The following is a 27186-nucleotide window of genomic DNA, read 5'->3' as shown; positions in this document are numbered from 1 at the left end:
TGACCCATTCACCATGGGCGGTTGGTGAGGAATCCTGCTAGGGCAGGAGCTCTTTTCACTGCCTAGCGGGAATTTCTCGTGCATTGTCTTGTTGCATACACTGTCATTATCATAGTATATAGTTACTGGTTACCGAACATGAAACAAGGAGGCCTGTGCGCCTACCTGGCGCTCTTGCTCCTGGCGGGCGTCAGCGCAAGTGAGTTCTACCGTGGGATAGAACACGTAGCTGAACGTTGCTATACATGTGGCGACGCGCTTGCATGCGAGGACCTGGCAGTGCACGAGTAACTACGCAATGCTCACACCTTCGCCAGCCTAGAACACAGACCACACCTGCTGCATCTAGATCGCATACTTGCACTTGCCTATTGAGGTTGGAAGAGGACGTCAGCAGCTGCTTGCAGGCCCTCATGCTTCGTGGTGTTGCCTCGCGGTGCCTCGCTTTCGTGGAACAGGCTATGCAGACATGGTTGTTACCAAGGGCAGTGGTCACCGTCCGCCCCCGCGGAGGGTCAGCCCCTCGCGGAAGCCTCCCACCGCTCCGACCACGTACAAGTCCATCCTGGCTCTGGCTGCCGCCCGCAAGGACCTCTCCATCGCTAACGCGGTCCTGAAGAAGACGGCCGGCCCCGACTTCGGCCCCAACGCCCCTCCGGCGACGGTGTTCCTGCCGAACGACGAGGTGCGGGGCGGCTCGGAACGCCGTGGGTGGAAGACGGCGTACGGGGTTACCAGCACGCGGCTTTCAGAGCAACACCTGGCCGGTTCATCAGCCTCTTGCCAGCTGGGGCCCGGGGGTGGGACGGGGTGGCATGGGGAGGTTGATTGGACTGCAATCAGTAAATGCGGCGTGGTTCTGTGAAGGCGCCTCCTCGCCACCATCACGCCACACACGGGACCGGTGTTCGTGTTGGCCTGGACCAAAGTCCAGTCCAACAGCATCTCAGCGCTGCGTGGCTGTCTGGACTTTGCCCTCTTACACTAGCACCCGCACCCGCACGCATCACCCTCATCTGCGCCCGCGGTCCTTTCCACCGCAGGCCTTTAAGCTGCTGCTGAAGGCCCTGGGTGTGACCCAGGCGCAGCTGCTCGCGTTGCCCACCAAGTGAGTGCAGCACAGGTTACACAGCAGTCCCGCCCCAACTTGTCCCGCAGCCCCTGGAACCCTAGTGCCTCCCGGGCGACGCACTGCTCGCAAGGTTGACTGGCATGCACGCGCTCCCACAGCGTCAGGCTTGCCTACCAGGTCCAGTCTGGCTCCACCCCTTACTCCTTCGCCCGTCATTAATCGTTGACCGCAACGCGCAGGGTGCTGACCGAGGTGATTGTCTACCACGCGGTCCCGGGCATGCCTCTGGCCGCGAAGGACCTGAAGCCCAAGCAGGTGGTGGAGACCGCATTGCCCGGGTACAACCTCACCATCACCAAGTGAGCTCGAACTGTGATGCGGCCGGCTCGGCAAGGCCGGTGGCGAAGTCGGTTGGGTGGGCGCGCAAAAGTGCAAGGAGGCAACACGTGGGAGTGTCCCGACGTGTATTCAAGGGAGAAGGGAAGCGCGTTGCATTTGTGTGCGCAAAGTGTGCATGCGCTGCTGCCCGTGGGTATGTGGGACATGACTGTAAACCGTTAAATGATGGTAGTATGTGGCCATGGGTGCGTGGGGCCAGGGGCAGCGAGCATGGGTTTGCTCAACTGCCAGGTAGTAACGCGGCGCATCACCTTACAAGCCATACTTTCCTGATCACTCCACGCCGCTGGCCTCCACGCTGGATGCAGGGACTCTGCGGGTGTTATGATCCTGGCCGCGCAGTCGAAGGCCAAGGTGGTCACTGCTGACCTGAAGGCCGGCATGGTGCGGAGCCTTCCGGGTTCGGAGCGGGTGCACTTGGCGTGTGCAGACGACTGCGGAGCAGGCTGAATGACGGGTCTGAGGGCAATCACCGCTTGTGGACACGCTGCCGCCGTGATCCACATGGACCCAAACCCCATGTGGCCCATTGTGCCCTGCCCGCCTCGCACTGCAGACCATTGTTCACATCGTGGACACAGTGCTGGTGCCCTTCGACGTGCTCAACCCGCCCGTGCCCCCCGGCGCCTTCGACACCCCTGGCGGCGCGCTGACGGAGCTGGGCCTGGAGTACCTGGTGGTAAGTGCAGGGCTGAGGCCCCAGAAGGGGTGTTGGGTACTGGAGAGGCGGGCGGCTGGCTTTGGCTGGTGTTGCATCTGGTGCAACCGTGCCAATAGGGTGCCGCAAAGGCGCAGGGGGGGAAGGGGCATTTTGGCAATAGGATCGGACACGCAGTGCCAGCTGCCGCGCCCGTGGATTTCATTAGCCGCCTTGGCTTCTAGCCCCACTTCTTTTCCTTGCGCGACCGCATTGTGTGGTGTGTGACGTGTGCCGCCTGCCTGTCGCCCTCCCCTGTGCAGGGCGCCATCGAGGCTGCGGGCCTGGGCGGCGTGCTGAACCGCACGGACGTGATTGGCACGCTGTTCGCGCCCACCAACGACGCCATCATCCGGACACAGACGGCGCTGGCCAACAACTCCCTGGGCGTGAACCTGATGTACCCGCAGGTGGTGCAGATGGTGAGTCGTGCGGTTGCTGGCGCGGATGCGGGCGCGGGCGCGGGAGGGGATGGGGGCAAGGGTGCGGCCGGCTTGGGACAGGGATGGGTTTGAGGGCGTACGGAGTCTGTGTTTCGTTCAGCGCCACGGGGCACAGGTTGTCGTGCTGCGGGGCGCCGAGAACTATTCCGTTCATACACACATCAGCAAAGATGACTACCCCCTTGCCAAGCTAGCGACAACAGCTTGGACCTTACTAGATCCGTCATGCTAGGAGCGGCCTACCCCGTCCCTGCTTTTGGGCTTTTCGGAGCATGGTATTTCGCCTACGCCATTGTGCGGCGTCACTGGCCCGCCCGGCCGAAGTGGACTGAGGCCTCTGGCTGCTGCGATGCATCCTTGCCTGCTGTCACGTGCAGATCCTGGGCGACCACGTGCACCTGGGCGAGAAGCTGATGGCGGCTGACGTGGCCATGCGCAGCACCATCCCCGTCGGCTGGGGTGAGTGAGGCGCGGGTCATGGCGGTGCTGCGGGGGGGAGGGCGGGCAGGCGGGGCGTACTGCGTGCTGTGCGTACATCCCTTCCCGTTCTACTGGTCCGTACATCCCTTCCGGTGTGCCTCCCCGTTTAGCTCGCGTGCCATCCAGCGCACCCAGCCTCCATGTCCCGCGCCATGCCCCCTCGCTCTTTTGCATTGGGTTCGGTGTAGTTGGGGCTGGTATCTACAGCCCCCCATGCCCGCCTCCCCCGCTGCCCACCTGACGCTTTGGCTGCCCCGCCCGCCGCCTCGCAGCCCCGGCGGACTACGCCACGCCCGACGCGCACATCCTTACCGTCACCTTCAACCCCGCCGGCCCCAGCGTGACGCTGTCGGGCTTCCCGGGCAACTCCGCCAAGGTCATCAAGGCGGACGTGCTGGTGGGCACGAGGCAGGAGCTGGTCGTCCACGTCGTCGACGGCGTGCTGAGTGAGTGTCTAGGAAGAAAGCCACGTTACGACCTGTCGTGGCGACGAGTCATCCGGCCTCGATCGGCTAGCACCCGACCTGCGCGCTCCCGCCTGCGGCGGCGTGCCCACCTTGATCCATGCTGCACAGTGGACCTCGGCGGTGGGCCATCCCTGTTTTAATGAGCACATGGAAAGCGAAACCGCAAAGATAATGTATGCGATGCATGCAACGCGACGCCATCCGTGTGTGTGCCTGCAGTCACGACCCAGACCGCCAGGGCGCTGGGTCTGATCCAAGCCAACGGCACCACCGCGCCCGTGCCCACGCCCGCGCCCACGCCCGCGCCCTCGCCGTCGTCTTCCGGTACCGGCACGGTGCCGGTCTCGACGGTCCCCAACCTGGGCGCTGCGATCGCCACCACCCCCGACCTGAGCCAGCTGCTGGTGAGCCGCCGGAATCAAGCGCCTCTGCCATTTTGAGGCTCACGCCAGACCCAGCGTTCGCCCCTCGCCCAAAGGCGACACGGCTCCGACTGCACTGCTTGTCCCCGCCGGTCGGGCCAAGCCATGAGTCCTCACCTGCCATCCCTTAACTCTATCTCCCTGTCCCTTGCTGCCTGCAGAGCAAGGCTCTTGCCGCGGGTCTGGGCAACCAGGTGGCGACCGCGAACAGTCCCCTCACCATGTTTGCGCCCAACAATGCCGCCTGGGCGGCGTTTGAGAGCATGCTTAATGCCAAGGACCCGCGCCTGACGGCCGTAGCCAACCAGATCATCGCGCTGGTACGCGGCCTGGGCGGCAAACGGAAGGCGGCAGAGGGGTGATGGAAGCGGTGGATGGCGCAGTACTGGATTGGGACCGGGAGCGGGACCTGGTTCAGCTAGGCTGTGCATGGGGGGTTGGCATGGGCGAGAGCTCTGCTGATGGCCAGTCACACTAGGCTCGGGCTGGAGCTCAGGTGTACGACTCGGTTGATGTAGATAACTTAGCCCCCTTGCTTCGTGTTCCCTTGACAATTGTTTCACCCTCGCCCGCGATGCAGATCATCAGCGACCACGTGCACGTGGGCGACTCGTACAATGCCAACGCCCTCACGAACGGCCAGATCATCCCCATCGGCATGGGTGAGCAAGCTCACTGAATTCCCGTTAAGCCAACTCAAAACCGCCTCCTCCTAACTAGTCATGCCCGCGACCCCATCCCTGCACCTCCCCAGACCCCACCAAGTACATGGACGCAAACGCCACCACGGTGCGCGTGACCGTGAACGCGACCGGTGTGTTCCTGGCGCACCAGGTGTCGGGTGCCAAGGTGCTGCGCACCATCCTCGCCGGCCCCACAGGTACGCCGATCATGCGGTAGTCGCTGGCCGCCGGCAGCCGGCGTGCAACAGCGGCAGCTTTGGGTCATGTTGCGGCAAAGCCGGCATTGCTAGGCAGCAACCTGACGCCACCCTAAGCGCAGCCCGAGTACGCAAGCCGACCGCGGGAGGCAGCGCACTCGAAGGGCCCTGCTTATCCCCGTGCCCATCGCGCCTGCCGCTTATCCCCGTGCCCATCGCGCCTGCCGCTTATCCCCGTGCCCATCGCGCCTGCCGCTCATCCCCGTGCCCATCGCGCCTGCCCCTGCACGCAGTCGTCAACATCATCGACAGCGTGCTGCTGAGCCGCGCCTCTGCGGCAGCGCTGGGTCTCATTGAGATGCCTTCAGCCTCCCCCACGCCCACCCCCACGCCCGTGCCCACTCCCAGCCCCGTGGCGGGTGACACCATCCTGGGAGTCATCAGTGCCGACATCTCCCTGGCCGGCATTGGGGTGAGTTTGCTGCCGTCGGCTTGCGAATCTGCCGTGCGGTGCTGGAGCAAAGAGTACAGAACTACAGATGCGTCATGATATTTAATACTCATGTGACCATCTCGCCCTGGACCTTCTCTGTGACATGCCCAACGCGCAGCAACTGATTGCGCTTACTGGTCTGGCCGAGCCCCTGTCCGACCCCGATATCGAGTACACCCTGTTTGCGCCCGTCAACGAGTGAGTCCGGGGTTTGTAAGCTGCTTGGCTTCACTGTGGGTTATGTGCACCACGCGGTGATATATACCGTGCATGGTAGCCAAGACACCATGCAGGAACGCGCAACGGCTGCTTATGCGTATCTTGTTCTGATATGTCTTCGCTTTTTTGCTTTTGTTCCCTTGCTTTGCTAGTGCCGTCACCACCTTCGCTGCGGAGCTGCAGAAGATCCAGACGTACAACCCGGCCAACCCCCAGGTGTTGCAGCTGCTCTACCAGGTGCGTGCTTGTTTGGCATTCCTCCCGCTGCATGCTCTCAGAGATTATGGGTACGCGTGCCGCGCCGTGCCCCCCTGAACTCCGTCACCCATGTACGCGCTCAATGGCTGCCCACGCCCCACAGATTCTTGCCACGCACGTGTACATGGCTGGCGTGCTGCGCTCGAGCGACCTGACGGACGGCCAGGTGATCCGCACCGGCGTGGCCAACACGCCCGCCACCAATGTCACCGTCACCATCAACTCCACCGGCGTCTTCCTGACCGCCACCAACACCGTTAAGGTGAGGGCCTCCGCCATTAGCACGTCTAAAAGCCCACGGGTCAACTCGGCCCCTCACACTGATTGGACCTCATCTGATTGGACCTCATCTGGAAGGACAAGCCATACAAGCTTGAGTAGCATTCAGCGACACCGGAGCGTGTGGCCGGCCAAAGTAGGCTCTCAATAGCTCAACTGAACCGAGCTGCCACGCCCTGGCCACGCACGCAGGTCATCGCCGCCGACATCGCCGCCGGCAAGTCCATCGTGCACAAGCTGGACGGTGTACTTGTCTCGCCCGAGGTGGCCAGGCTGATCGTGGAGCTATCGGCCGGAGGCGGCGCCAGCCCCGCGCCCTCCCCGTCGGGCACCCCGTCGTCGGCCAACTACTCATCCGTCCTGGCAGCGCTGTCGAGCAACACTGACTTGATCGGTTTCAATGTGGGTGCCAGCGACTGCGCGCGTTGCGGCTGATGCTCTGCTAGCTGTCTTGTGAAAGGAAAGGCGCTTGCAGGTTTTGAATGCAACACGCGTGCAGCGCAGTGTGCACGCAAGTGGCAGGGCCTGCCGTACATCACTCGCCTTAACCCTGCCACTTGCGGCTGCACTGGTTCACCGTCTGGCATACAGGGTCTGCTGGGCATAACTGGGGCGCTGCAACAGCTGTCCAGCCCCAACCTGGTGGCCACCTTCTTCGCGCCGACCAACGAGTGAGTGGCAACGAGCTTTGAGGAGCGTGCGCCACATAAGCGCACGGCAGCTGTGTGAACTCCTGTTAGTTCTTGTCTAAACCTATGACGCCTCAGTCACTGTCGCTAATGATCAGCACCTCCTTAGCCTGCTTCGCCTTCTCCTCCTCCGCCACCTGCTGCTTCGCCTTCTCCTTCGCCGCCGCCTTCTCAATCACCTTGCGCGCCACCACCGCCAGCTCCGTCAGCTTGCCCATGCACTGGCCACCTTTCTTGCGAATAACAAAGCCATCATTGACTGTAAACATAGTGCGGCAACTACTGCAGCAAACGCTGGAACGCCCCTTACTCGGCTTGCCTGGCCTGGCCGGCCGCAGCGCCAGGCACAGCAGGCACCACAGCTTGCCCGCAGCATATGAGGCCAGGGCCGTGCCCACGCCATCAAGCAACACACGCCACCTGCCACTACACACACCCGCCGCCAGCTCCTTCATATAATTCACAAAGGCCTCCTGGTGGGCAAACTTTGCCCGCAGGCCCTCCGCCGCCATCTCACTGCCCACCGCTTCACTGCCTCGTACATGTGCATGCAGTCCGGGTCCTCTTTGCCGCTTCGCTATCCGCAGCACGCCCCTTTGGTCCGTTAACTATCGGAAAAGCCGCGGCCGAACCATGCCCTGCGTGTGCCTGCCCACCTTACATGTCTCGCCGCCTAACTCAATACTCGGTGCAGGGCCATTGAACAGGCCGGGGACCTGCTTGCGAGCCTGGGCACCAACCCTGTGTTCACGCCGCAGATCCAGCAGATCGTAAACGAGGTATGTGCACGAGCGGCCTGTGCCAACCATGCACACAGATGCCTGGTATATACAATAGCCTGTCTGGGGACACGCAACAGCTCACCGACTGCGCGACCCCATCCTTCTCACGACTGCGTGCCCGCCCATCCGTGTGTGTACGTGCAGCTGCTGGGCTCACACATCCACCTGGGCGAGGCGCTGACCTACGCGGACCTGAACATGGACGGCAAGAAGATCCCCGTGGGCCTCAGTGAGTGGCGGTGGCGTGCAAGGGAGAGCTACAGCCGGAGAGGCGTACATCGCGCGACAAGTAGCTAGCCCCTCGTGTAATCCGTCGGCTTCCACGGGGCACCACCTAGGCTGGTTTGTGTGCCTGACTGACCGCCGTTGCCCACCCGCAGACCCCGCTGCTTACACGGCTGCTGACAACACCGTCCTAACCGTCATTGCCAACTCAACCGGCGTGTACCTGCAGTCCACCAACATCGTCATGGTGAGTCCATCTGCAGCGCCAGGGCGGGCGAGGCCTGACGGCTGGAGGCGCACTGTCGTGCTAGCTGCCGCATAGGAAGGGGCGCCATACAGCAGCATAATTGGGTGGCTACGCCTGAGTTCAGTCCCAGCCGGCCAGCGCCCGCACCGCGCTGTGACTGCCCTGCGAACCGTTGTCGTGTTGACAGGTGAGCACCACCACCCTCACGGCCGGCAAGTCCATCATCCACGTCATTGACGGCGTTATTGTCAGGTGCGGGAGCCACCATTGTAGAGGCAGAAGGAAGCGATGCCTGCCGTACGCGTTGCATAGCGTAGATTGAAAGTGTGGTGCAAGGTCATTGCAGAGCCATGCGCGACTTCTTGCTTGCGGGCCTGATATCACTTGATACTGATTTCCCTTCAACAGCCCCAAGCTGCTGGCGATGCTGCCGCCGCCCGGCTCCTCGCCCGCACCCACCCCGGCCTCAACCCCCGGGGAGGAGCCCGCTCAGTCGCCGTCGCCCTCTCCGTCGGCGGGGCCTGCCAGCGGTACCTTCAGCGACGTTCGCCAGGCGCTGACCAGCACGCCCGACCTTTTTGGTTTCAACGTGAGTTGGGCGAGGCACACCAAGCATGCGACGGCGTGCTGGCAGGGGCAGGTCCTGGTGGCCGCAGGGACTGCAACGCTGGTGGGAGAGCGGCCGCGCATAGGTTGTTGGTCTGAGGGGCCACAGCCGCGCGCCACTTGAGTCTGGGTGGCAGTGGTGGGGACTGCTGTGTTGAGCCCTCTCATCTGATAAGAGCCTTCCTTGTGCTGCAACCTTGCAGGGCCTGCTGACGGGTAATGCTGTAGTGTACGCTCAGACGAACAACCCCAACCTTGTCGCCACCATCTTTGCGCCCAGCAACGCGTGAGTCGCGGTCACGCCCCATAGCTGGTGCAGGGCGTGAAGGCCTTTCATAGGGTTGTAGCCAACATCGGCCCTGCTTACGTTTTCCCACGCCGCTCCCGCCCTTTACCCCTAGCGATGCCTGTCATGCCTGCTGACAAGCCATGGATGGCCTCTGCTCTCCATCGCCCACCCTGACTGCGCCACCCGTAGTGCTCTTGAGAACTCGGAAGCAATCACCAGCCTTGCTGCCGGCGCCCCGGACACTACCCAGATTCTGCTGAGGTACAACGAGGTGAGGGGGCGCAGCTGGGACCCAGCCAGCATTCCGTCAACCTTGTTGCCGAGTATTACCGTAACTGAGGAGCCAGGTTTGGGGACAGAATTCGGGGCCTGGCGGGCAACCTACCGCTCTGCCTTAGTCTCAAAGCCTGTGTCGCACTATCAGCCCTGCTCAAAGCCTGGATCGCCGGTCCGCCCACCCGTATGCGAGTGCAGCTGCTGGGCTCTCACATCCACATCGGCGAGGCGCTGACCTACGCGGACCTGAACATGGACGGCAAGAAGATCCCCGTGGGCCTCAGTGAGTGGCGGTGGCGCGCCGGGGACACCGGGAAAATACAACCGTGGTAGCATATGTCACACAACAAAGTGTGCGCCCATCGTCCCTGCACATTAGACTGGACCTTTTGAGGAGCACCACCTAGGCTGGTGCGCCCCTAACCGAGTGCTCTTGTCCACGCCGTCCTTGCCCACCCGCAGACCCCGCCACCTACACGGCTGCTGACAACACCGTCCTAACCGTCATTGCCAACTCAACTGGCGTGTATCTGCAGTCCGGCAACATTGTCATGGTGAGTCCCACTGCAGCGCCAGGGTGGGCGAGGCCAGGGCGAGGCCAGGGTTGGATACGCCAGGAGCTGGCTGGGAGCGTGGCATGGGTGAACGCGGTCTGCCGGTCGTTCACAGGGCCCGCAGCTTTAGTGCAGCGGCAGGGATGCGCCCTTATGCAGGGCTCGAGCTGCAACGGCTTTGCTCTTATACCAACCCCTTCCTGCGCATTCCCTTAAGGAGCTAAACCCCTCAACACTCCCCACGTGACGCAGGTGAGCACCACCACCATCACTGCGGGCAAGTCCATCATCCACATCATCGACGACGTCATCGTGTCGACCAAGCTGCTGTCGCTGCTGTCCGGTCCCAGCGCCACGCCCTCGCCTTCGCCCTCGCCCGAGCCGGCGGACCCCACCTATGATGACCTGCCCTCGGTGCGTGTGAAGCGGGCTAGCTATCATGCTAGTACAGTGCCGCACACGCATGTGCCTGGCTGACGTGTCCTGCAGCCACGTTGCCTTCTCGGTTGGTGATGGTGAGGCGGCTACATGTCTACTGCGCAAGCACGGCTGCAATCACGGTATATGTGCAACCTCTGACAGTCCTGGCTCCCCCTCAAATCCCCCTGCCTCTCATGCCGTCTCGCGTCCGAGCAGGCCCTGCGCGGCCAGGGCTTCAACCACCTCGCGGACTTGTACGACGCCGCCGTCAACTCGGCCGTGGGCCCAATCCTGCAGAGCCTTCTGTCCGCGCCCATCACGCTCTTCGCGCCCAGTGACACGGTGGGGCGGCTGACCGCGTGCTGTGTGGCAGGGCTGATGGGAAGGGTCTGGGCCATGCGGGCGGTAATCGACTTGATGAGTTGGGGGCGCAGAGAGGAAAGGGCGAGCGACAGTTAAGGATGGGTTAGGGGGCGCGGAGAGGGAAGGGCCGGCCAGGAGCACAAGTTGGGCAGAGGGGGCGCTGTGGGTATAGCCCGGCGAGCGCTCCTGCCCACACGTGCACCGGCACGGTGCAGCTGTCCCGGCTGACGCCTCCGGCCCCTGGACCCCCTGCTCCACAGAGCATCGATGAGTACCTGTCGTCCCAGAGCACCACCTTTGAGGCCTTCCTGGCGGACAGCAAGACGAACCCAATCAACATTGCTGGCCTGGTGCTGCCGCATATCCACATCGGACACGCCTACACGCTGGACGAGTTCACCGTCGGCCAGGTGATCACCACCAGCACGACGGGCCTGGAGATGTTCGGGGCCCAGCTGACGGTGCAGGAGCACGATGCGAAGGTCGTTTTCAGCACCAGCGTCGGCCCCGTCACGGTCATTGGGGGCATCATCCGCGCTGGCACCGGCATCATCATCCCGATTGACAAGGTGCTGAAGCCGGACGTGTAAGCAGCTATTGATGAGCGCTGCCGCCCGGCTGGCACTTTGCTGGTGGCATTGAGGTGTTCTGTGTCCGCTACTGGACGCGTCCTGCTGTTGGGTTGTGTAGACGAGAATCCCACAGGAGCCCATGCGAGGGCTGGGGTATTCAGTTTTGTCGGACGGCAGGAGCAAGATCTCGCAGCTCTGTCGTGATGCGTGCGATGGGACAGGGTAAGGGGCAGGTTGGCGTAGCCCCGTAGTGATGCGTGTGTAGGCTCTGAACTTCATATGGTGCCCGGTCCTCCGCGTGAGTACGGTAGTGCTCATCATGCGTCCAGACCACGCTGCGTCTTCATAAGCCCATGCTCACCATAGGCTCGTCCTCGTGCATTTCGCGCGGCAGGCATTTTGCTCTTCGGTATGCATATTCCTGCACATGTGTGATCCATTGATTCGCCATCATCCCGTGAACAAGCGTAGCTCGGAATTGGATCCGTGGTCCAATGTGTTATGTGACTGCTTGAATCTGTGGACATGTGTAACCCGTGTAGATGCGTTTCCGGTTTGCACGGGTCACACGTCCACTTTGCACGGGTCACCAAAGGGACCGGGCGCACTGGGCGAACGACTGATCGTGAGGAATGCGCGTCAGCAAGCTGCCAGCCTGCAGCCGCCTGCAGGAAGCCAGCGACTGTGTAAATCAGCAAAGCCGCGCGGCCACACCTTGCCGGTGCACCTTGATTGATGAATGCACTGTTCAGGTCTGCAGATAACGTTGCACATGGTCAGGACTCCACCACCCTTTACCGGTTCCACGCGGTCATCGGAGGGATCTGATCATCCTGCTGGCGCAGTTCACAAGCCTACAAATCACAAAAGGCGCAGGAGTCCCACTCGCCCATTACAACTCGCTGCCCTTTTAACGTGTATAGGGGGGTGGATTGCACCCATCGCACCCATTCCACGTCTGCTTGGGGTATGGGCGTCAGCTGCACCCTACGGGACCTCGCCAACCTGCCTGAACCCTGTCCCATCGCACACCCATTCCACGTCGCACACCTGAAAACCTCACAACAGTAACAACACACCCGGCCTGATCCATCATGCCAGCATTTGCAGAGCAAAGCTGGATAGTCGTCATACATCAGCCAGTCAACTGGCACACCGGTACGGTCTGTCTAGGGGCAGTACTGTGCTTTCGCGTCAGGTCATCAGATCTACAATAGGCCGGGCTCCATTGTAAAGATATATCGGTCCATTTTCGCACATCCAACTCCAACAACTGCTGATGCAGCCCTCAATCCCACACAAGCCCCCAAGGCACCGCCACAGTTACTTCTTCCCTCGGCCCTTGCCACCCTTGCCGCCCCTCCCGCCGCCCACGCGCACCCCGCCGCCGTTCGCCCTCCCTGATGCCCCCTTCTGCTGCTGCTCCCCCTCGCCGGCCTCCTCCTCGCCGCCCACCGACACCGCGCCCCGCGGCAGGTGCTGCGGCGCCTGCGTGGGGTACATGAAGTCCGACAGCGCAGGTAGCTCCGCCACATCCGGCACCGAGCTGGCCGCCACCAGCGGCTCCACCTTGTCAGCAATCACCTTGGCGTCAACCACATTCAGCGATACCAGGCCCTCGAACACCTTGGGCAGCTGCGCCCTCTCCGCCTCCAGCCCTGACTTGGTGGCCTCCAGCAGCGCCCGCACCTCGCCCACCTTGAACAGCGACACCGGCACCGCCTCCTTCTTGCCGCCCTTCCCGCCCTTGCCCTTAGCCCCCTCCTCCTTGGCATCTGCCTCCTCCTTCTTATCGCCGCCCTGCTGCGCCTCCACCGCCGCCACCGCGCCTGGGCTGGGCTGGCCGACGGCGCCCGCCACCGCCGCGCCGGTGCTGCTAGCGCCACCGCCAGCCAGCGCCAGCGCAATGGCGCGCTGCGCGTCTAGCTGCGCCTTGTAGAAGTCGGCGTGGTGAGCGGCGGCCACGACGGCGCCCTTCTGCGCGAACAGCGCCGCGGCCGAGTGCTGCTGGAACTGCAGGCAGCCGCGCACGTAGTAGCTGTAGCCCTGCGGTGGGTGCAGGCAGGGCGATGGGGGCGTAAAGGAGGGCGGCTATTGGGGCGGGCGAGTTTGGGATGCGGATGGGTTTCTGCAATGCCCTGGGCCTTGTACCGGTCTAGGGCTCTCCTGGCCCACCGAGAGGCCCACCACCCGCCCTGGCAGTACTCGCTGCCTCCCCATGCCGCGGCCCATTGGCTCACTTCAAACTTGACTCTCCCTCCCTCCTTCCCTCCTTCCCTCCTGTCCCCACACGCTCCGCGTGTCCCTCCGCGTGTTCGGCCGCGAGTCTCTCCACGGGGCCCGCCCTCACGCTCTCCTCCCACGAACGCCTTCCACGGCCTCACCGCGGGGTTCTCCGGCACCGCCTTGATGAGCCCCAGGTAGTCGACCTGCTGCGCCACCAGCTGCTCCTGGAAGCGCGTGCGGTCGCCCAGGTGCCAGAACACCGCAGAGCCCAGACCCGACAGCTGTGTGGGGAGGCGCCGGCGCAGGCGCAGGCGAGAGAGATGGGGGCGGTGGTGTTGGTTGTTGAGCGGATGAGGCGCGAGACGAAGGAAAAGACACAGCCAAAGGCGAGGGCGACGAGGGCATGGGCTGACTTGCTAACCTCACCCCGCCACTCCCGCATTCAGCCCACCCACCTGCGCCCTGAAGAAGTGCATGAGCCAGCGGATCTGCGCCACGCTGATGGGCGCGCCCGCCTCCGTGAACTTGGCCTCCAGCGCCTCCGACGTCTCCTTGTCGCGGCAGGAGGCCAGGGCCAGAGAGCTGAACAGCAGCACCGCATCGTCGGAGGGGTAGGCGTCCACGTGGCCTGGGGGAGACACAGCAGGAGGGCAGGGCAGGAGATGGGAAGGCGCGGGAACGGGGGAACGGGCGCGAGCGGGGATTGGCAACAGGCGCAGCGGGAACCAAAAGATTAGTGCGCGGTGGGGTTGCGGGGATGAGCAGGGGTGCTCGGGTGAGGCGTGAGCCGCGCCTAACAGGTGTGCGGTGTGGTACCGTACGCATGCGGTGAGGCACGGTAGTACTGCCGCCGGCGCGGTGACCTATTGCAACCCAACCGTGCGTGCAGCTGCCGTCGCCCGTACGTCCCGTGCAACACCCACGCCGGCCCCTGCCCTGCTGCCCTGCATCCTTGCGCGCCCCCCCTCCCGTTCCGCCCGTGCACCGCGGCGAGACACACGTGGACTCACTGGGGAAGTTGGTGTAGTGGTAGTAGCACACGATGGCGGCACCCGCGATGCGGATCAGCTCCTGTGGCCAGCGCACCAGACAAGGGGGCCACAACAGTCAGGGGCAAGGGAAGAGACGAGTGCCGTACCGAGCCCCTACTGAAGCACATCGCGCCCCGCAGTCAGGCCCCCAGGCCCCAGCTCCGCCCCTACCTCATACGTGTCGGCCAGGGTCTCCTTGGAGGGCAGGCCCAGCACCAGCACCAGCGTCTGATCGGCCTGGAGGGGCAGAACGGCGTGGATGCGGTGAAGGGAGGGAGAAAGCCATGCGTACCCTGTGCTGCAGGGTGGCACCACAGGCCCCCATAGGCCTAGCCATGCACCGCAAGGCCCTACGTCGCCAGCCCGAAAAGCTCTGCACTTGAGCTGGGGGCTTCGCACTCGCTAGTCTGTTGTGGTGTGCACCGCGGTCCTGCCCCTTCCCATGCCTGCCCGACGCCATTCTACGTCCCACCGTCCACAGCCCGTCGCTCCCAGCCCCCAAACCCTTACATGCAAACCCTTGTGATGGGCTTGCGCCCACACAGCGCCCCCCGCCCGAAATCATCATCTCAGAGTGCAGCCCCCCGCTGAACCTCCATGGTTGCAGTGGACTAACCCCCACCCCAGCGCCCACCCCTGCAGTTTCTCCTTGCAGCGCGACTGTCTTCTTACGGGATTGGTTCAGAGTCAACCCCAGCGCCTACCTGGCGCATGCCGCCCACAAACGGCTGCAGCAGGCCGCTGCGCGCCACCAGGTCCTCCAGCGCGTCAAACGCCAGCGCGCCAGGCAGCGCCGACACCTGTGCAGATGAGTGCGTGCAGGCGTGCAGACGTGCAGGCGAGCAGGCGTGTATGATGATTGGGTTCAGTGGCTTGCGGTGAGTGCTGCTGGGCAACGAGAACGGCCACAGAGGGGCCGCATGACGGCACGGACGTGCCCAAAACCCTGTGCGCCGTCCACCCGCGCTACCCCTCTGGTTCCCCTGCTGCCCCCCCTTACCATGTCGTACACGTTCTTCAGGAACAAGGCAATGATGTTGTTGATCTCGGCCAGGGTAGTGGCCTCGCCCGACTCCTTGGCCGCCTTGCACGCCTGCAGCACCGCCAGCTGGTTCTGAAGCGCTGAGCGCAGGCTGGTCGCGGTGAACGTGCGCTCCTCGTCAGGGATGGCATTGAGCGCCTTCAGCACTTGCTCTGGGGAGTAACGAGTAATCTCCTCGCCATTCTCCTGGGTTGCAGGCGGAGCAGCAGCGGCCGCCTCGGCAACTTCGGCCATCTTTGGCTATTTGTGTGCGTTATATGTCGGTTACTGCTTGATGCTTGAGTTCGATTTTATGCCACAGACGTAATTGAACAGTCGCACGTCGACCCAGTTGAAACGCGCAGCAAGAGTCGATGCCACGAGTCGATGCCCGCAAACCAGGACGCCTCGATAACAAGAGGAAGGTGAATAGAAAGATCTATTGGCTCCGTCACAATATGTAAGCATGCAACGCTCGACCGCTGCAAACAAATCAGGTCATCGATCCAAGGCGATGAACCGCTGGTTTTGGCCGGGAGCTCTGTCGTGGCAAGACCCTAAACTTTAAAACCTGTACTTACTCGTGAACCGAAACTTTAGTATACCGAAAGGCAGGCCTTCCCCAACTGTCAGCGTTACCGATATCGGCGACGGCGCGTTCTGAGGGTTTTGGCGGTCGCTGCTGCAGTAGACTCGCGCTAGGACGAAGTGACAGCGGTTCAAACTTCAACGGCGGGCGCGATGGCCACTTTGGCTGAGGCGCCGACGCAAGGCGAGGGGCTGCGTGTGGTCTCGCTGCTACCGTCCGCAACAGAGATGCTTGCGCTGCTTGGATGCAACGTGGTGGGCCGCAGGTGGGTCGCGGGGGTCCTGCCGTAAGGGACGGCTGAGTCAATCGGGGCACAAGCCGGCCAGGGTCTGCGGGCACGGCTCGGCACGGCCCGCTGGACATGTGGACGTCCACGCATACCCGGCCCACACGACCCCGAGGCAACCGGAACCCACGCCACACATCGCCCGCCTCCTGCTCTTCCCCCCGATTCCCCTTCCCTCCTCCCCCTCTCCTCACAGCCACGAGTGCGACTACCCGCCCGCCGTGCGCGACTCCGCTCCGGCGCTGACCGGCGCCTTCAACCGCTTCGAGAGCTCGGCGCAGATGCACGACGCCGTGACGGCCTCGCTGCAGGCGGGCAAGGGGCTTTACTACCTCAACACAGACGTGCTGCGGCAGGTCAGGCCGGACGTGATCGTGACGCAGAGCCTGTGCTCCGTCTGCGCCGTGGACTACAGGTGTGGCAGGCGGCGGGGCGGGGCAGGCGGGGGAGCGCGGCAGGCGGGCCGGCCAGGCTGTGAACATGGGGGCTTGATTGGCGGAATGGAGGGTAGCTGCATTGCCATCTGCGACCACACCATGGCTCTGTCGCACCTTGGAGACCAACCATCCACGAGCCACCCTTCGCCCAAACCTAGACTGTGCTCAGCTCGTGCCTGCCGTTCTCGCCGTCCTCGCCGGTGCCGTTGTCCACTTCTCCGGCCTTCCTGCCCGCGCTCCGCCTCCTCCGCAGCATCGTACAGGAGGCCATTGCCGCTCTGGACTCGCCGCCGCGGCTGTTGGACACCAACCCCATGAGCCTGCAGGCTGTGATCGCCGACCTGAAGCGGCTGGGGGCGGAGCTGGGCAGGGCGGCGGCGGGCGAGGCGGCGGCGGCGGCGCTGACGGCGCGGGTGGATGCGGCGGTGGCGACGGCGCAGCGGCTGGCGGCGGAGGCGCCTGGGGGGGCGGCGAAGAAGCGGGTGGGTTTAGGGGGACGTGAAGGGGGAGGTCTTTTCCGTTCCCAGGAAGAGTTATGTGGCCCTTGCTAAAATGGGGCTGCTGGGGCCGTGGTGGTGGGTGCGAGAGGCGGTACTGGGCGATGTCACCGGAAACGCCCCGGGGCTGTGTAGCCGCACAGGCGCACACCGTCATGGCACCTGCTCAATCAGCGGTGTTTGCTGACGGCCCGGCGCAGGTCGTGTTCCTGGAATGGACCGTGCCGCTGTTCCCGGGCGGGCACTGGACACCGCAGATGATTGAGATGGCGGGCGGGCTGTGCCCCATCAACCCGCCCAAGTGAGTAACGCGCAACCGCTTTGTGCACTGGTGTCCAACTGTCCATTCAACACGTGCGCCCTCGCCTCTTCTGCGTGACCAATGCGTCCGGGTCCTTGGGAATAGCGTTTTCACTCTCACACAGCGCAGACGCTGCTCTGTGGAACCAGTTTCGCGCACAACGCCTGCAGGCCCGGCGGCGGCGCGGCGCCGTCTCGCGAGGCGGATCCGTCCGAGGTGGTGGCAGCCGACCCTGACCTGATCATCATCGCGCCCTGCGGCCTGGACCTGCCCACCACACGGCGCGAGATGGCGGCGCTGGCGGAGCAGGCCTGGTGGTGGGTGCGGCGTGGCGCACACATTCGTGTGGGGCGAGGGGCGGGGGTGGCGTAGGGGACCCTGTGTGCCGAACGGCCCGGACGCCAAGGGCCCCTGTTAGGCTTTTACCACCTCTGCAGCCTGTGCTCACACCGCAGGGTGCCTGCTTCTTCGCCTCATATCCTCTGCACCCCCAATCGCCCCTCGCTGCGCACTGACAGGCGCGAGCTGCGTGCCGTGAAGGCCGGGCACGTGGCTCTGGTGGACGGCAACCAGCACTTCAACAGGCCCGGGCCCCGCCTGGTGGAGGCACTGGAGTGGCTGGTGGGGCTGCTGGCGGGGCGGCCCGACCTCATGCCCGCAGACTTTCCCTGGGAGTGGATGTGATCAGGGAGACGGCTACCTTGGCCACTGGGATGGAGCTGGGACCATGTAACGTGAATCCACCAGGGTCCCCCTTGCGTCAACGCCCAACTACCCCGCATTACTGCCACATTCCCAGGTCGCTCAGGTGCTGAGCCACCCTGTAATCCTACGGGACTACGCGTCTGCACCAACCCGCCGCTTACCCTGTCCTGGCGATTTCCCACCCTCCTACCCTGTCCCATTGCACGTGTATCACCCGTGCAGCCGTGCCTAATCGCAGTCATCTGACCAGAAACTCTACCCCCGCAACAGTACTCCCAAGAGGGGAGTAAAATGGCAATGGGCAGCTCCAAAGGAGGCTCGGTCGGCTCGGCTGGTGGCCAGCGGGTCGGCACGCACTAAGCGAGTGGCTCCCAACCTTGCTTCATGTGGTCCCTATCGTGCTATCAAAACCCAGTTCAAGGCATATACGTTTTACACCTCAGTGAACATATTCTACCTTCGTCTTTCTCGGCGGGAACTGCGAGACCACTGGCAAGGGGCCCACTGGCCGCTGAACTTAAACCAAGCAAACGCACCCGGCCTGGATCGATGACCTTAAAATGTTAATATGCATCAGTATGCACCAGGAAAGCGGATTCAAGCGCCGTGCTGCGATGGGGTTTGGATCCATGACTGGAAATTTGCGCAATTTTGCATGAACACGGCCGTTCCAAATGTAGCCGGCAGAGTATACTTGATGCGTGTGGTTATACCGTATAAAAGGGGTGGGCAAACAAGTCAAGCGTGTTTGAGTGCGCAATGGCAACATTTGGAGCCGCCCAGGCGGCCGCTGCTTCCCCTGCAATCCTGAAGAGCAGCGATCAGGTCACGCGTTTCTCTCCATGGATAACAGCGCGCTTGGAATTGGAAGGGTGGCGGGGGGCCAACGAGAGGTGCGCGAGCAGGGGCAGCCCCGACGCCAGCAGCTGGTGGAGCCCCGCCGCGACCGCCGCAGGCGCAGGGCCCTGCTGTGAGGCCCGGGAGCAGCCGCCCCAGCCCCATGCCCATGCCCAGACCCCGCATCAACAGCAGCAGCCAGTGGATGCCGCTGCCGCCTGCCCGTGGCTGCCGGCCTGCTCGCGCTGGTCGGTGACGGCGCCGGGGCACCTGTCCACCGACATTGAAGACCTGCATGAAGCGGCGTGTGGCGGCGGCGGCTCGGGGACATACGACGACCCGCAGACCGGCTTCATGGTGCGGTGCGCGCGGAGGGGTTTGGCCTTTGATCTGGGTTGGGGGTAGAGATTAGGAAAGGCAGCGTGAGAGAGACAGAGGCGTGGAGGCTTTGCGGCGGAACCTGGTTGCTTGTTACTGGAGCGGACGGCGTGTCGTGTTTGCGGAGCCTGGTGCAGGAGGCTGCGCCGTCTGGGCTCTGCCTGACGCCTCCCTCCTCCGGCACAACGCAGGTGTTCACGGCGGCTGCGCTGTCGAAGCGCAAGTCTTGTTGCGCCAACCGCTGCCGCCACTGCCCCTTCGGCCATTACAAGGTGCAGGGCCCGCGGCCACGTGTCAATCGTCTCACGCAGCCGGCGCTGCTGCAGCCCAGCCCCGGGACGCGGCGCGTGGCGGCCTCAGGCGCAGGCGCAGCAGCACCATCAGGTGGTGCTGGTGCTGAGTCGGGCCCTGAGGCGGGTGTGACCCTGGTGGTGTATGAGGGAGATGCGGCATCGGAGGCCCTGGCACGGATGATGGCGGGCGCGGTGGCGGCGGCGCCGTCAGCGTCGCCCGCGGCGGCGCGAGGCGTGGGCTGTCTGCCGCAGCCTTCTGCGCCGTTCGTGGCTGGCCAGGTGAGGTGGCGTCGGAAGGAACCCCTGTTCATGCGTCACACTGGAGAATAAATGTACGTTCAGCACATTGGAGCGGACCAGCAGGCTCTCGTGTGTGCGCGCTGACATGCCTTAGCATCCTCCCGGCTCGAAGACGCACATGTATGGTCGTTCCCTGATCCTTTTACGCACACGTACGGTCTCGACCCCGTTTCCGTTTCTAATTACATGTGCGGCACACGTGCAGCGTCTGGCGCTCTTGGCGGCGTTTGACGTGGACACTGGCCGGCTGTGGGGCCCCGCCGGCGACCCATCCACCGCGGCCGCCGCGGCGGCACTGCGGGCAGGCAGCGGCGCCGACTCTGACGCCGACGGCGGCAGCGGCAGCGGTGGTGACGTGGGCGCCGCCATGGATGCCAGCCTGCGCGACAACCTCGACCTGGTGGCGGTGCCGCTGCAGGTGTGTGTGTGTGTATATGTGTGTGTGTGTGTGTGTGTTAAAAAACGAAACGAAAGCCCGCCGTGTGTGTGTGTGTCGTACACTTGGAAGGTGGCCGTTACTTTGCGCTGCAGCCCTTGCTGCTGCGGCCGTCGCTGCTGCAGCCCGGGGCAACCTGGGAACGCCAATCGCCTCAGCCGCTTTCTCCCGTGCTGCTGCCCCTCCGCTGCCTGCAGGTGTCGGGCCGGTCCTGGCAGCGAGACCCGGCCGTGGCGGGAGAGGCGCTCACGCACGTGCTGACCACTGCCGCCCGGCTGATGCAGGTGCGTTTTAGTACTTGGGGTTTCCGGTCGGTTGGAGGGCATGAGCAGCAAATAGCATTGGCGTGCGGCTGAATGGGTGGCGCAGAGTACCGTCTTGTATTGAGGTCGTGCCGGGATTAAAACGGATACGATGACCCCGCAATGTGCCTCTTCCTCGTTGCTGCGCAGGTGGACCGTGTGGAGCGGGTGGTGGTGTCTAGGCCAGAGGACGGCACCCCGGCACTGTTCGCACCAGGCACACGTGGGTGCGTGGCAGGCGGCTGGGAGGCGCTGGTACAGCGGGCCAATTCGCAGCTGCAGCAGCAGCAGCGTTAGCAGGCGCACAGGCGAGGTTGCAGGAGCAATCCTTAGAGATGCGCCCAACTGCTTAGGCTGCGGGCCAAGCAGCTGCAGTCCATTCGTGAAATATTACAAGCCCTGCTTGTGCAGCAGGCCGCAACTGAGCGCTGACAACTGCCATAGTTTTGTTGAACACCTGCTCTTTTTCCGGGCACGGGCTCCGACGGAATCCACGGAGATACGGCATGTACTTTGGAAATGCCAAATAGAGTGATCCTGCGACGGGCGTACGCTTTAGAGTTCAAGGACCTGGGGACTGGAAACGGGTACAGCATCAGTGAAGATGTGAGCGTGCGTGTGGATGATGGACACGGCACAGACCTTTCTTCCTTTTTCGGGCAACGTTTGTTCTTGTGATGCTGGTTGCACTGGTGCGTCTGCTGTTCGTGCTCCTGGACCTCTGGTGCGCAGTGCGAGTGACTGGCTGAGTGATCAAGGAAGAGTTGTGTTCATGGGGGGGGGGGGGTCCTGCAAGAGAGGGAAGGAGCAGGATCAGGCAGGATGATTGGAGGGGGAGTATAAATTACTGAGAGGCATGGCTGTCTAATGGAGCTGATGTATGCTATGCTATGGCTTCGGACCCCGGACTTGAATGGGAGTAATGAATGCGGCGCTGCTTTGTCCGGGCGGCCGCCGCTCATACCATGCTGCCGTCACACCTTCCTATGCCGGTATGAGTGCACACCGTCAAACGTTTTTGGGCTATGGGTATCTTGCACATACACAACGCGGTGACCGCGTCGGAGCTTTGGATATACGCCGACTGGAGCGTTGTGGCTGGCGTTCACTGCGTGTGGGTATTCGGCGGTTCAGGCAGGACGTTGGCTGGGGCCCTAGGCGGCCTTTGAGCGCTTGGTATCCTGGGCGCCTTGCAGTGCTAATTAAATGTACGGTACACCTGCGTGCATAAAGTTCTTTTGCCGCGGGGAATGAACGCGCGTCAATCGGGGCCGTGAGTAACAGTATGAGGGCCCGAAAGTATAACAAGACGGCTTACCATCGCGGCGACCTCCCAGCAACCATGCCAGCAACTTAAATTCGCTGACGGCATCGCGTGCTGTTCTCCTGGACTAGAGAAACCATCGCTGGCATCCTGCTCAAACAGAGCCTTCACAGCATAGCAACTTACCACGAGTTCTGCCTCGAGTTGTGCCGGGTTGCCTCTGCGCTGTCTCACCTGGCCTCACCTGCACGGCCTCAGCCTGCCGCTGTTGCACCGCGACACCAAACCGGACAACATTCTGCTGCGGTGTGGCGCCGACGGACGACTGGGGCCAAGCTGGCAGACCTGGGGCTGTGCGTGGTGAGTGTGGCCTTGTCGGCCGGTGGTTGGGTGGGTTCAGAGGAATGCTTGCTAGTGTGAATGTAAATGCAAGACGCCGTCGAGTGCTCCAGGCTAGCAAGGTGGGTGGCTGGGCTGGTACGGCGAGGGGGTGGCGGGCCTGTGTAGGGTAGCAGGTTATCATGTGGGGCTGGCAGCGCTGGCTGGAAGTGAGGCCGCAGCACATTGCATAGGTGGTAAGAACAGCAGCTGCCGATAGATGCAGCTGCCGCTGGCGCAGCCAGCAGCAAACCGGCGGCCTCAGCCTCCGGCCCTGATGCCGCAAATATAACCGCAGCCGCGCCTGACCAACGTCCGGAAGTGTGTGCCCCAGCCAGCGCGCCGCAGCCGCAGCCGCAGCCGCAGAGGCCACACTGGCCGCGCTGTCTTCACCACCCGCACTCCTGCGCCGCCCAGCCCAGTGGTAGGCACCAGCAGGGTGTGGATGCTCGCCCTAGCACGCCGCGCCGTCGCTGAGTTCTGCCAGTCTTTTGCCTTGCCTCCTTCAGGGTTGGAGAGCTGCCCCAACCTGCCCCAGGCCTAGCTCCGCTTCAGCGCAGCGGGCCTTTCGCACTCGCTGCGCTCCCCGTTATCAGCAACCGCGCAAGCCCCCCCACCACCGCTTCTGCCGGAAGCAATAGTGTCCTCGGTGTGTGTGTGTGTGTGGAGCGGTGTCATCGCCGGACGAGGGGACCCCTGCAAGCAAGATGTCGAGGTCTGCCGAGCACTCGCTTGTGGAAGCGAAGGACGAAGCCGCACACATACGAGACCTGACGCCTTACAGGCCACGCCAGACGCGTGGCACCACAAACGAGTCGTTTGCCCGCCTGAGACACGTGCAGACCCTGCTGCTTAAGGCTACCGTGAGCGCTCAATCACTTGTAACAAAATGAGGCTGCAGCATGTCTGTCTCGTCCAACACGGTCGCAACACTTGTCAACGCCACACCCCAGTTACTGATGCATGCAGTGCCGTATATAACTATGTAAGTGCCTGTCCAGCCTGCACGCCGTGTCACCACCCGCCAACTCAACTGAAGCTGTCGGTTGACAACTTCGTCAGTGCTCCGAAACCGCCTGTGCGTCAACGTCACCACCAGGCACCCTTGTAACATTCTTCGCGTTTGAGTTTGGTGAGCACCTATCTGGGGAGCTAACTAGCCCATTGATGAGAGCATCCGTCTGTGTCGGTGTTAACTGTGGCAAGTGTGGTGCACACCATCACATGCACCCCCCACACACACACATGTGCACACCGTCGGCTTTGTATAACTCAATGTGAACAACATGTTAACACCGTCGCGTCCCTCTCAGCTTCGTGTTGACTAACCATGCTTGCCTAAAAAGGAACGGCCTCGCCGCCGGGCCCCCGTTCACACGGTCACACCGCAAATGGCCCTTGCAACCACCACACGGCACCCGTGCTCATTCGATGCATTGATAGATAGATGAATTTGGTTGCAAAACCTTAAAACAAAACACATCTGCAATCAGCAGGATGGCTGTGGCAGACAAACCTCTCGTACGGACTTCAAGGAAGAGGGGAAGGACAGAACGGAAAGAGCAATGCGGACAATAACCAACTCGCAACACTCAAAAGGCATATGCACGACAGTATAATGCAAATGCATTTCTTCTCTTACGCTAGTGCGTGTCTGCCCACTACAGCCCCACGCTCCGGAGGGTGCTCGCAGAGCGTCACTCTCATAATATTGAAGTACCGTAGCACGAACCCTGTCTGGTTAGCTAACGCCTACCCATGATACAACCCACTGTGCTCACGCGACGCTGGCCATGGCTTCCAGCAGCAACCTAACGCGATCCTCACGAGCACAGTCGCCAGCGCATCCCTGGCAGTTGGCCAGGGCCGGAGCAAGCACCAAGCAGGACAGGCAAGCTCCCTGGTGGCTAAGGCTTTAAGTCAAACCCCAAGGCAAAGCTCCTCCCCGCCACTCCGTCACGGGCCCCGCAGGTGTGCAAGGGTGCCGCAGGTCCGGATATGAATTTAACTCTTCAGCAGTGCGCTTTTCACACAACAACTTAAACCCTGCTGCAGATGGTTGTCGACAACCCACCGCACCGGGCGGCTCTTCGCAGAGCCCTCCCCACCGCCTGCCGTCTGACGGCGCGAAGATTCGCCCCATGCATCCCACCGCCTGCTATCATATCCCCCACCGTAAAGACATACCCCAACACGCCCAGCCCCCAAACAGACCTGCCGGCGGCTGCACACCGCACCAGCTGGCCCCACTCCACCTCGCCCGACGGGCGCCTACCTCTCGCTGCTTGAATACTCCGCCCACAGCCCGTGCGGCGTCAATTGCCGTCCGCGGCGGCCTCACCGCCCGACCGTGCCCCATCCAGGCCCCACGGCGTCGCAGGTGGTGGGCAACACCTTGGGCTGTATCACGTTGTCGCGGTAGTTCTGTGTGCCCTGCATGTTGCCGGGCGGCTGGTATTGGCACACCAGCCAGCCGTTGCGGCTGCCGCCGCCGGGCGAGGGGTTGCATAGCTTATAGCCGCAGCCCACACGCCGCGTACTCTTCCAGACCTGCTCAGCAGCATGGCGCGAAAGGTATGGCATTAGAGGAAATGTCAACGCAACAGGCAAATGAGACGCCCAGTCCCATCCCTGTACCCTGGATTCGAATGCGCTCGGCCTGCGGCGCTGCCGTGCGCTCACAATCTGAGTGTAGTGACCGGCGGTGAAGCCCGGATTCTTCCAGTCGTAGTTGCAGATCTCGTTTGCCCATGAGATGACGCCCGACAGCGTCTCCTCGGGCTCCATGTACACACCCCATGCTGCGAAGGGACGGCGAGCGGGGCGCAACTAAGCATACGGTGTCGTAACATCGTGGCACGTGACTGCGCTGACGCGTTTACCAAACGCGCAGCGCCAAGCATGCTACAGCTGCTGGACGCACCTGCCCACACTCAACTTGAGGCACAGTCGGCGCGTGCTCACCTATGTTCTCGCCGGTGCCTGGCGTCCCCGAGTGGCCGGCCACGCACTTGTCGGCCCACGCCTGCGCCTGACGCGACAGGGCGCTGTCCCAGGTGAGGTTTGCCACGCCTGACAGCACCCGGTAGCGGTTGTGCGCATCAACTGCGACAGGGCGGAGGCGAGTATGGGCGCACAGCAGCAGGACGGTCAGGCAGTGCTCATGCTTGTGAGCCCGGGCGCTGAAGGGGCCACCAAGTGTTTGAACTGCCACCACTGCGTAAGACCAGGGCTTGCAGGACCACAGCGCTGAGGTGCACGCTGGGACTCACGAAGGATGGCCGGGTTGATGAGCGGTGAGGTGCTGCCCTTGCCGGCACCCGCCAGCCACTCCGCGGAGGGCGACGGCGGGGGCGGGCGAGCCTCCTCGCCGCGCTCTGCATTGGGTCGAGGCATGTGAGCGTGGCGGTCGGCGACAGGTAGCAGGTAAACGCTGCAGGACTGGTACGAGATGGAACTACGGTCGGTAAGCCGTCGCCGCCACCTGGCTTGCCCACTCACCGCCGATCAGGCCCGTTGAGAGGCGTCGGGGAACCGGTGGGCGCAACTGGGAAGTCGTGGGCACCGGGGACTTCGCGGGCGACGGCCGCGGTGGAGCCGGCCGAGGCGTCGGCGGGCGAGGAGACGGCGGCCGCGGGCTCTGTGGCCGCGGTGAGGGTGGCTTCGGTGGAGAGGGCGGCTGTATGGGCGCGTCCGGCGGAGATTGGGGCGCATCTGGGGGCGTGGTGGGCTTGCGCGGCGAGCGCGGTGCACGCGGCTCCTTGGGAGCCTTTTGGTTCACTAGCACGCTGCCCCAACCCGCGAGCCAGTCATCCTCTGGGCTCGGCACCTGAACCTGCGAGCCCTGCAGCCCTTTGCTGTCTTGGGGGCCGTTTTGCTTGCCGCGTGGGGAATCCGGCGGGGGCGGCGGCGGTGCCGCCGGGGAGATGCTTAGTGTGTCCTGCGTCGCCTGCATCCATGCTGAGTCATCCGTCAAGTCCCCTTTCTCAGGGACAGTGCTGCGGGATTGGAGCAGCCCGCGTGCAAGGCGGCCCGCCCGCAAGTGCTGTTGGCCACTGTGAGACGGTAAAGGGGGGGGGAAGGGAAGGACTGGCAAAGCGGGGCGACCGCCAGGAAGCGAAGCGTCGTGCAGTAAGGCGGGAAAGGTGATTCCGCGGCAGGCCGGCAAACGACCTAGCGAGCAGAACGAGCCGAGTCAGCACCTTTGCTGCAAGGCCGCGTGGCCCGGCAAAGCGCACTCCGCGGCTACTGCGCAGCAAGCCGAACAAGCAGCAGCGCGTCAAAGTCAACGCAAACAAAGGTAGAGCCCACGGTATGAGTACATGTGTTATTCATACATTGGTTTACTCACAAACAACTAGCAGCAGGAGCGCCGCAGCGAAGCTCCGCATGGTGCCCGCTGCTACACCCAAGGCCCAGCTCTTTGATGCTTGCTCAGCGCGTTGCTCTGATCACTTCCTACTATTTCATCTGCAAGGCTTGACTCTGATATCTGTGGTTGAGTGCTCGTCAGGGTCGAATCACAGAAGGCCACAAAGATATGAGCATTTTCGCATGCGCAGGGTGATTTTGTAGAAGAGTTGGTTCAAACTTGATAGCTTGCCCAGAGCGAGTAGCTCAGGTGGGTAAAGCCGACCAGGACAAGAGCGGCGGGCTGGAACAGGTCAGGTGTAGTGCGTTGAGCTGCCACCAGCGAGGCCTTACTACACCAGCTCGACTATATATGCGCGCTTTTCGCAAACCTGGGGTGTGAAGACAGTACTCGAGAAGTGG

At 63.1% G+C, this 27186-nt stretch overlaps 5 protein-coding genes across 5 annotated transcripts; 3 read left to right on the top strand and 2 right to left on the bottom strand.

The window, feature by feature from the left end:
- The first annotated feature begins 3 nt into the window (after positions 1–3).
- CHLRE_06g278170v5 (uncharacterized protein) lies at positions 4–11834 on the top strand. Its single transcript, XM_043063110.1, has 31 exons — positions 4–199; positions 459–685; positions 1044–1108; positions 1312–1431; positions 1780–1855; positions 2028–2150; positions 2432–2590; positions 2989–3070; positions 3364–3537; positions 3778–3962; positions 4142–4300; positions 4561–4642; positions 4735–4860; positions 5154–5332; positions 5472–5551; positions 5725–5809; positions 5934–6092; positions 6302–6511; positions 6701–6780; positions 7493–7577; positions 7725–7809; positions 7961–8052; positions 8240–8304; positions 8461–8641; positions 8862–8944; positions 9137–9218; positions 9422–9506; positions 9686–9777; positions 10030–10191; positions 10414–10539; positions 10821–11834. The coding sequence occupies exons 1-31, from the start codon at positions 139–141 to the stop codon at positions 11148–11150; spliced, it is 3900 nt and encodes a 1299-aa protein (XP_042923815.1). The 5' UTR covers positions 4–138; the 3' UTR covers positions 11151–11834.
- Positions 11835–11851: 17 nt separating this feature from the next.
- On the bottom strand, positions 11852–15843 carry CHLRE_06g278169v5 (uncharacterized protein). Its single transcript, XM_001698037.3, has 7 exons — positions 15390–15843; positions 15094–15189; positions 14561–14626; positions 14369–14429; positions 13814–13986; positions 13517–13639; positions 11852–13178 (listed from the first exon to the last, which is right to left on the bottom strand). The coding sequence occupies exons 1-7, from the start codon at positions 15663–15665 to the stop codon at positions 12456–12458; spliced, it is 1518 nt and encodes a 505-aa protein (XP_001698089.1). The 5' UTR covers positions 15666–15843; the 3' UTR covers positions 11852–12455.
- Positions 15844–15973: 130 nt separating this feature from the next.
- On the top strand, positions 15974–18265 carry CHLRE_06g278168v5 (uncharacterized protein). Its single transcript, XM_043063109.1, has 6 exons — positions 15974–16264; positions 16482–16700; positions 16976–17204; positions 17420–17520; positions 17691–17837; positions 18039–18265. Exons 1-6 carry the CDS (start codon positions 16152–16154, stop codon positions 18202–18204), a joined length of 975 nt encoding a protein of 324 aa, XP_042923814.1. The 5' UTR covers positions 15974–16151; the 3' UTR covers positions 18205–18265.
- Positions 18266–18913: 648 nt separating this feature from the next.
- On the top strand, positions 18914–22079 carry CHLRE_06g278167v5 (uncharacterized protein). Its single transcript, XM_043063108.1, has 5 exons — positions 18914–19419; positions 19632–20012; positions 20239–20451; positions 20667–20753; positions 20922–22079. Exons 1-5 carry the CDS (start codon positions 18985–18987, stop codon positions 21066–21068), a joined length of 1263 nt encoding a protein of 420 aa, XP_042923813.1. The 5' UTR covers positions 18914–18984; the 3' UTR covers positions 21069–22079.
- Positions 22080–23179: 1100 nt separating this feature from the next.
- On the bottom strand, positions 23180–27163 carry CHLRE_06g278166v5 (uncharacterized protein). Its single transcript, XM_001698038.2, has 7 exons — positions 26765–27163; positions 26616–26661; positions 25915–26468; positions 25686–25790; positions 25378–25518; positions 25096–25214; positions 23180–24963 (listed from the first exon to the last, which is right to left on the bottom strand). Exons 3-7 carry the CDS (start codon positions 26366–26368, stop codon positions 24751–24753), a joined length of 1032 nt encoding a protein of 343 aa, XP_001698090.2. The 5' UTR covers positions 26369–26468; positions 26616–26661; positions 26765–27163; the 3' UTR covers positions 23180–24750.
- Positions 27164–27186: the final 23 nt, after the last annotated feature.

This window comes from Chlamydomonas reinhardtii, chromosome 6 (genome assembly GCF_000002595.2).
Source record: "Chlamydomonas reinhardtii strain CC-503 cw92 mt+ chromosome 6, whole genome shotgun sequence".
In the NCBI taxonomy this organism is placed as follows: Eukaryota; Viridiplantae; Chlorophyta; class Chlorophyceae; order Chlamydomonadales; family Chlamydomonadaceae; genus Chlamydomonas; species Chlamydomonas reinhardtii.
The sequence above is the reverse complement of the archived record's forward strand: the minus strand, read 5'-3'. Positions and strand labels throughout refer to the sequence as shown.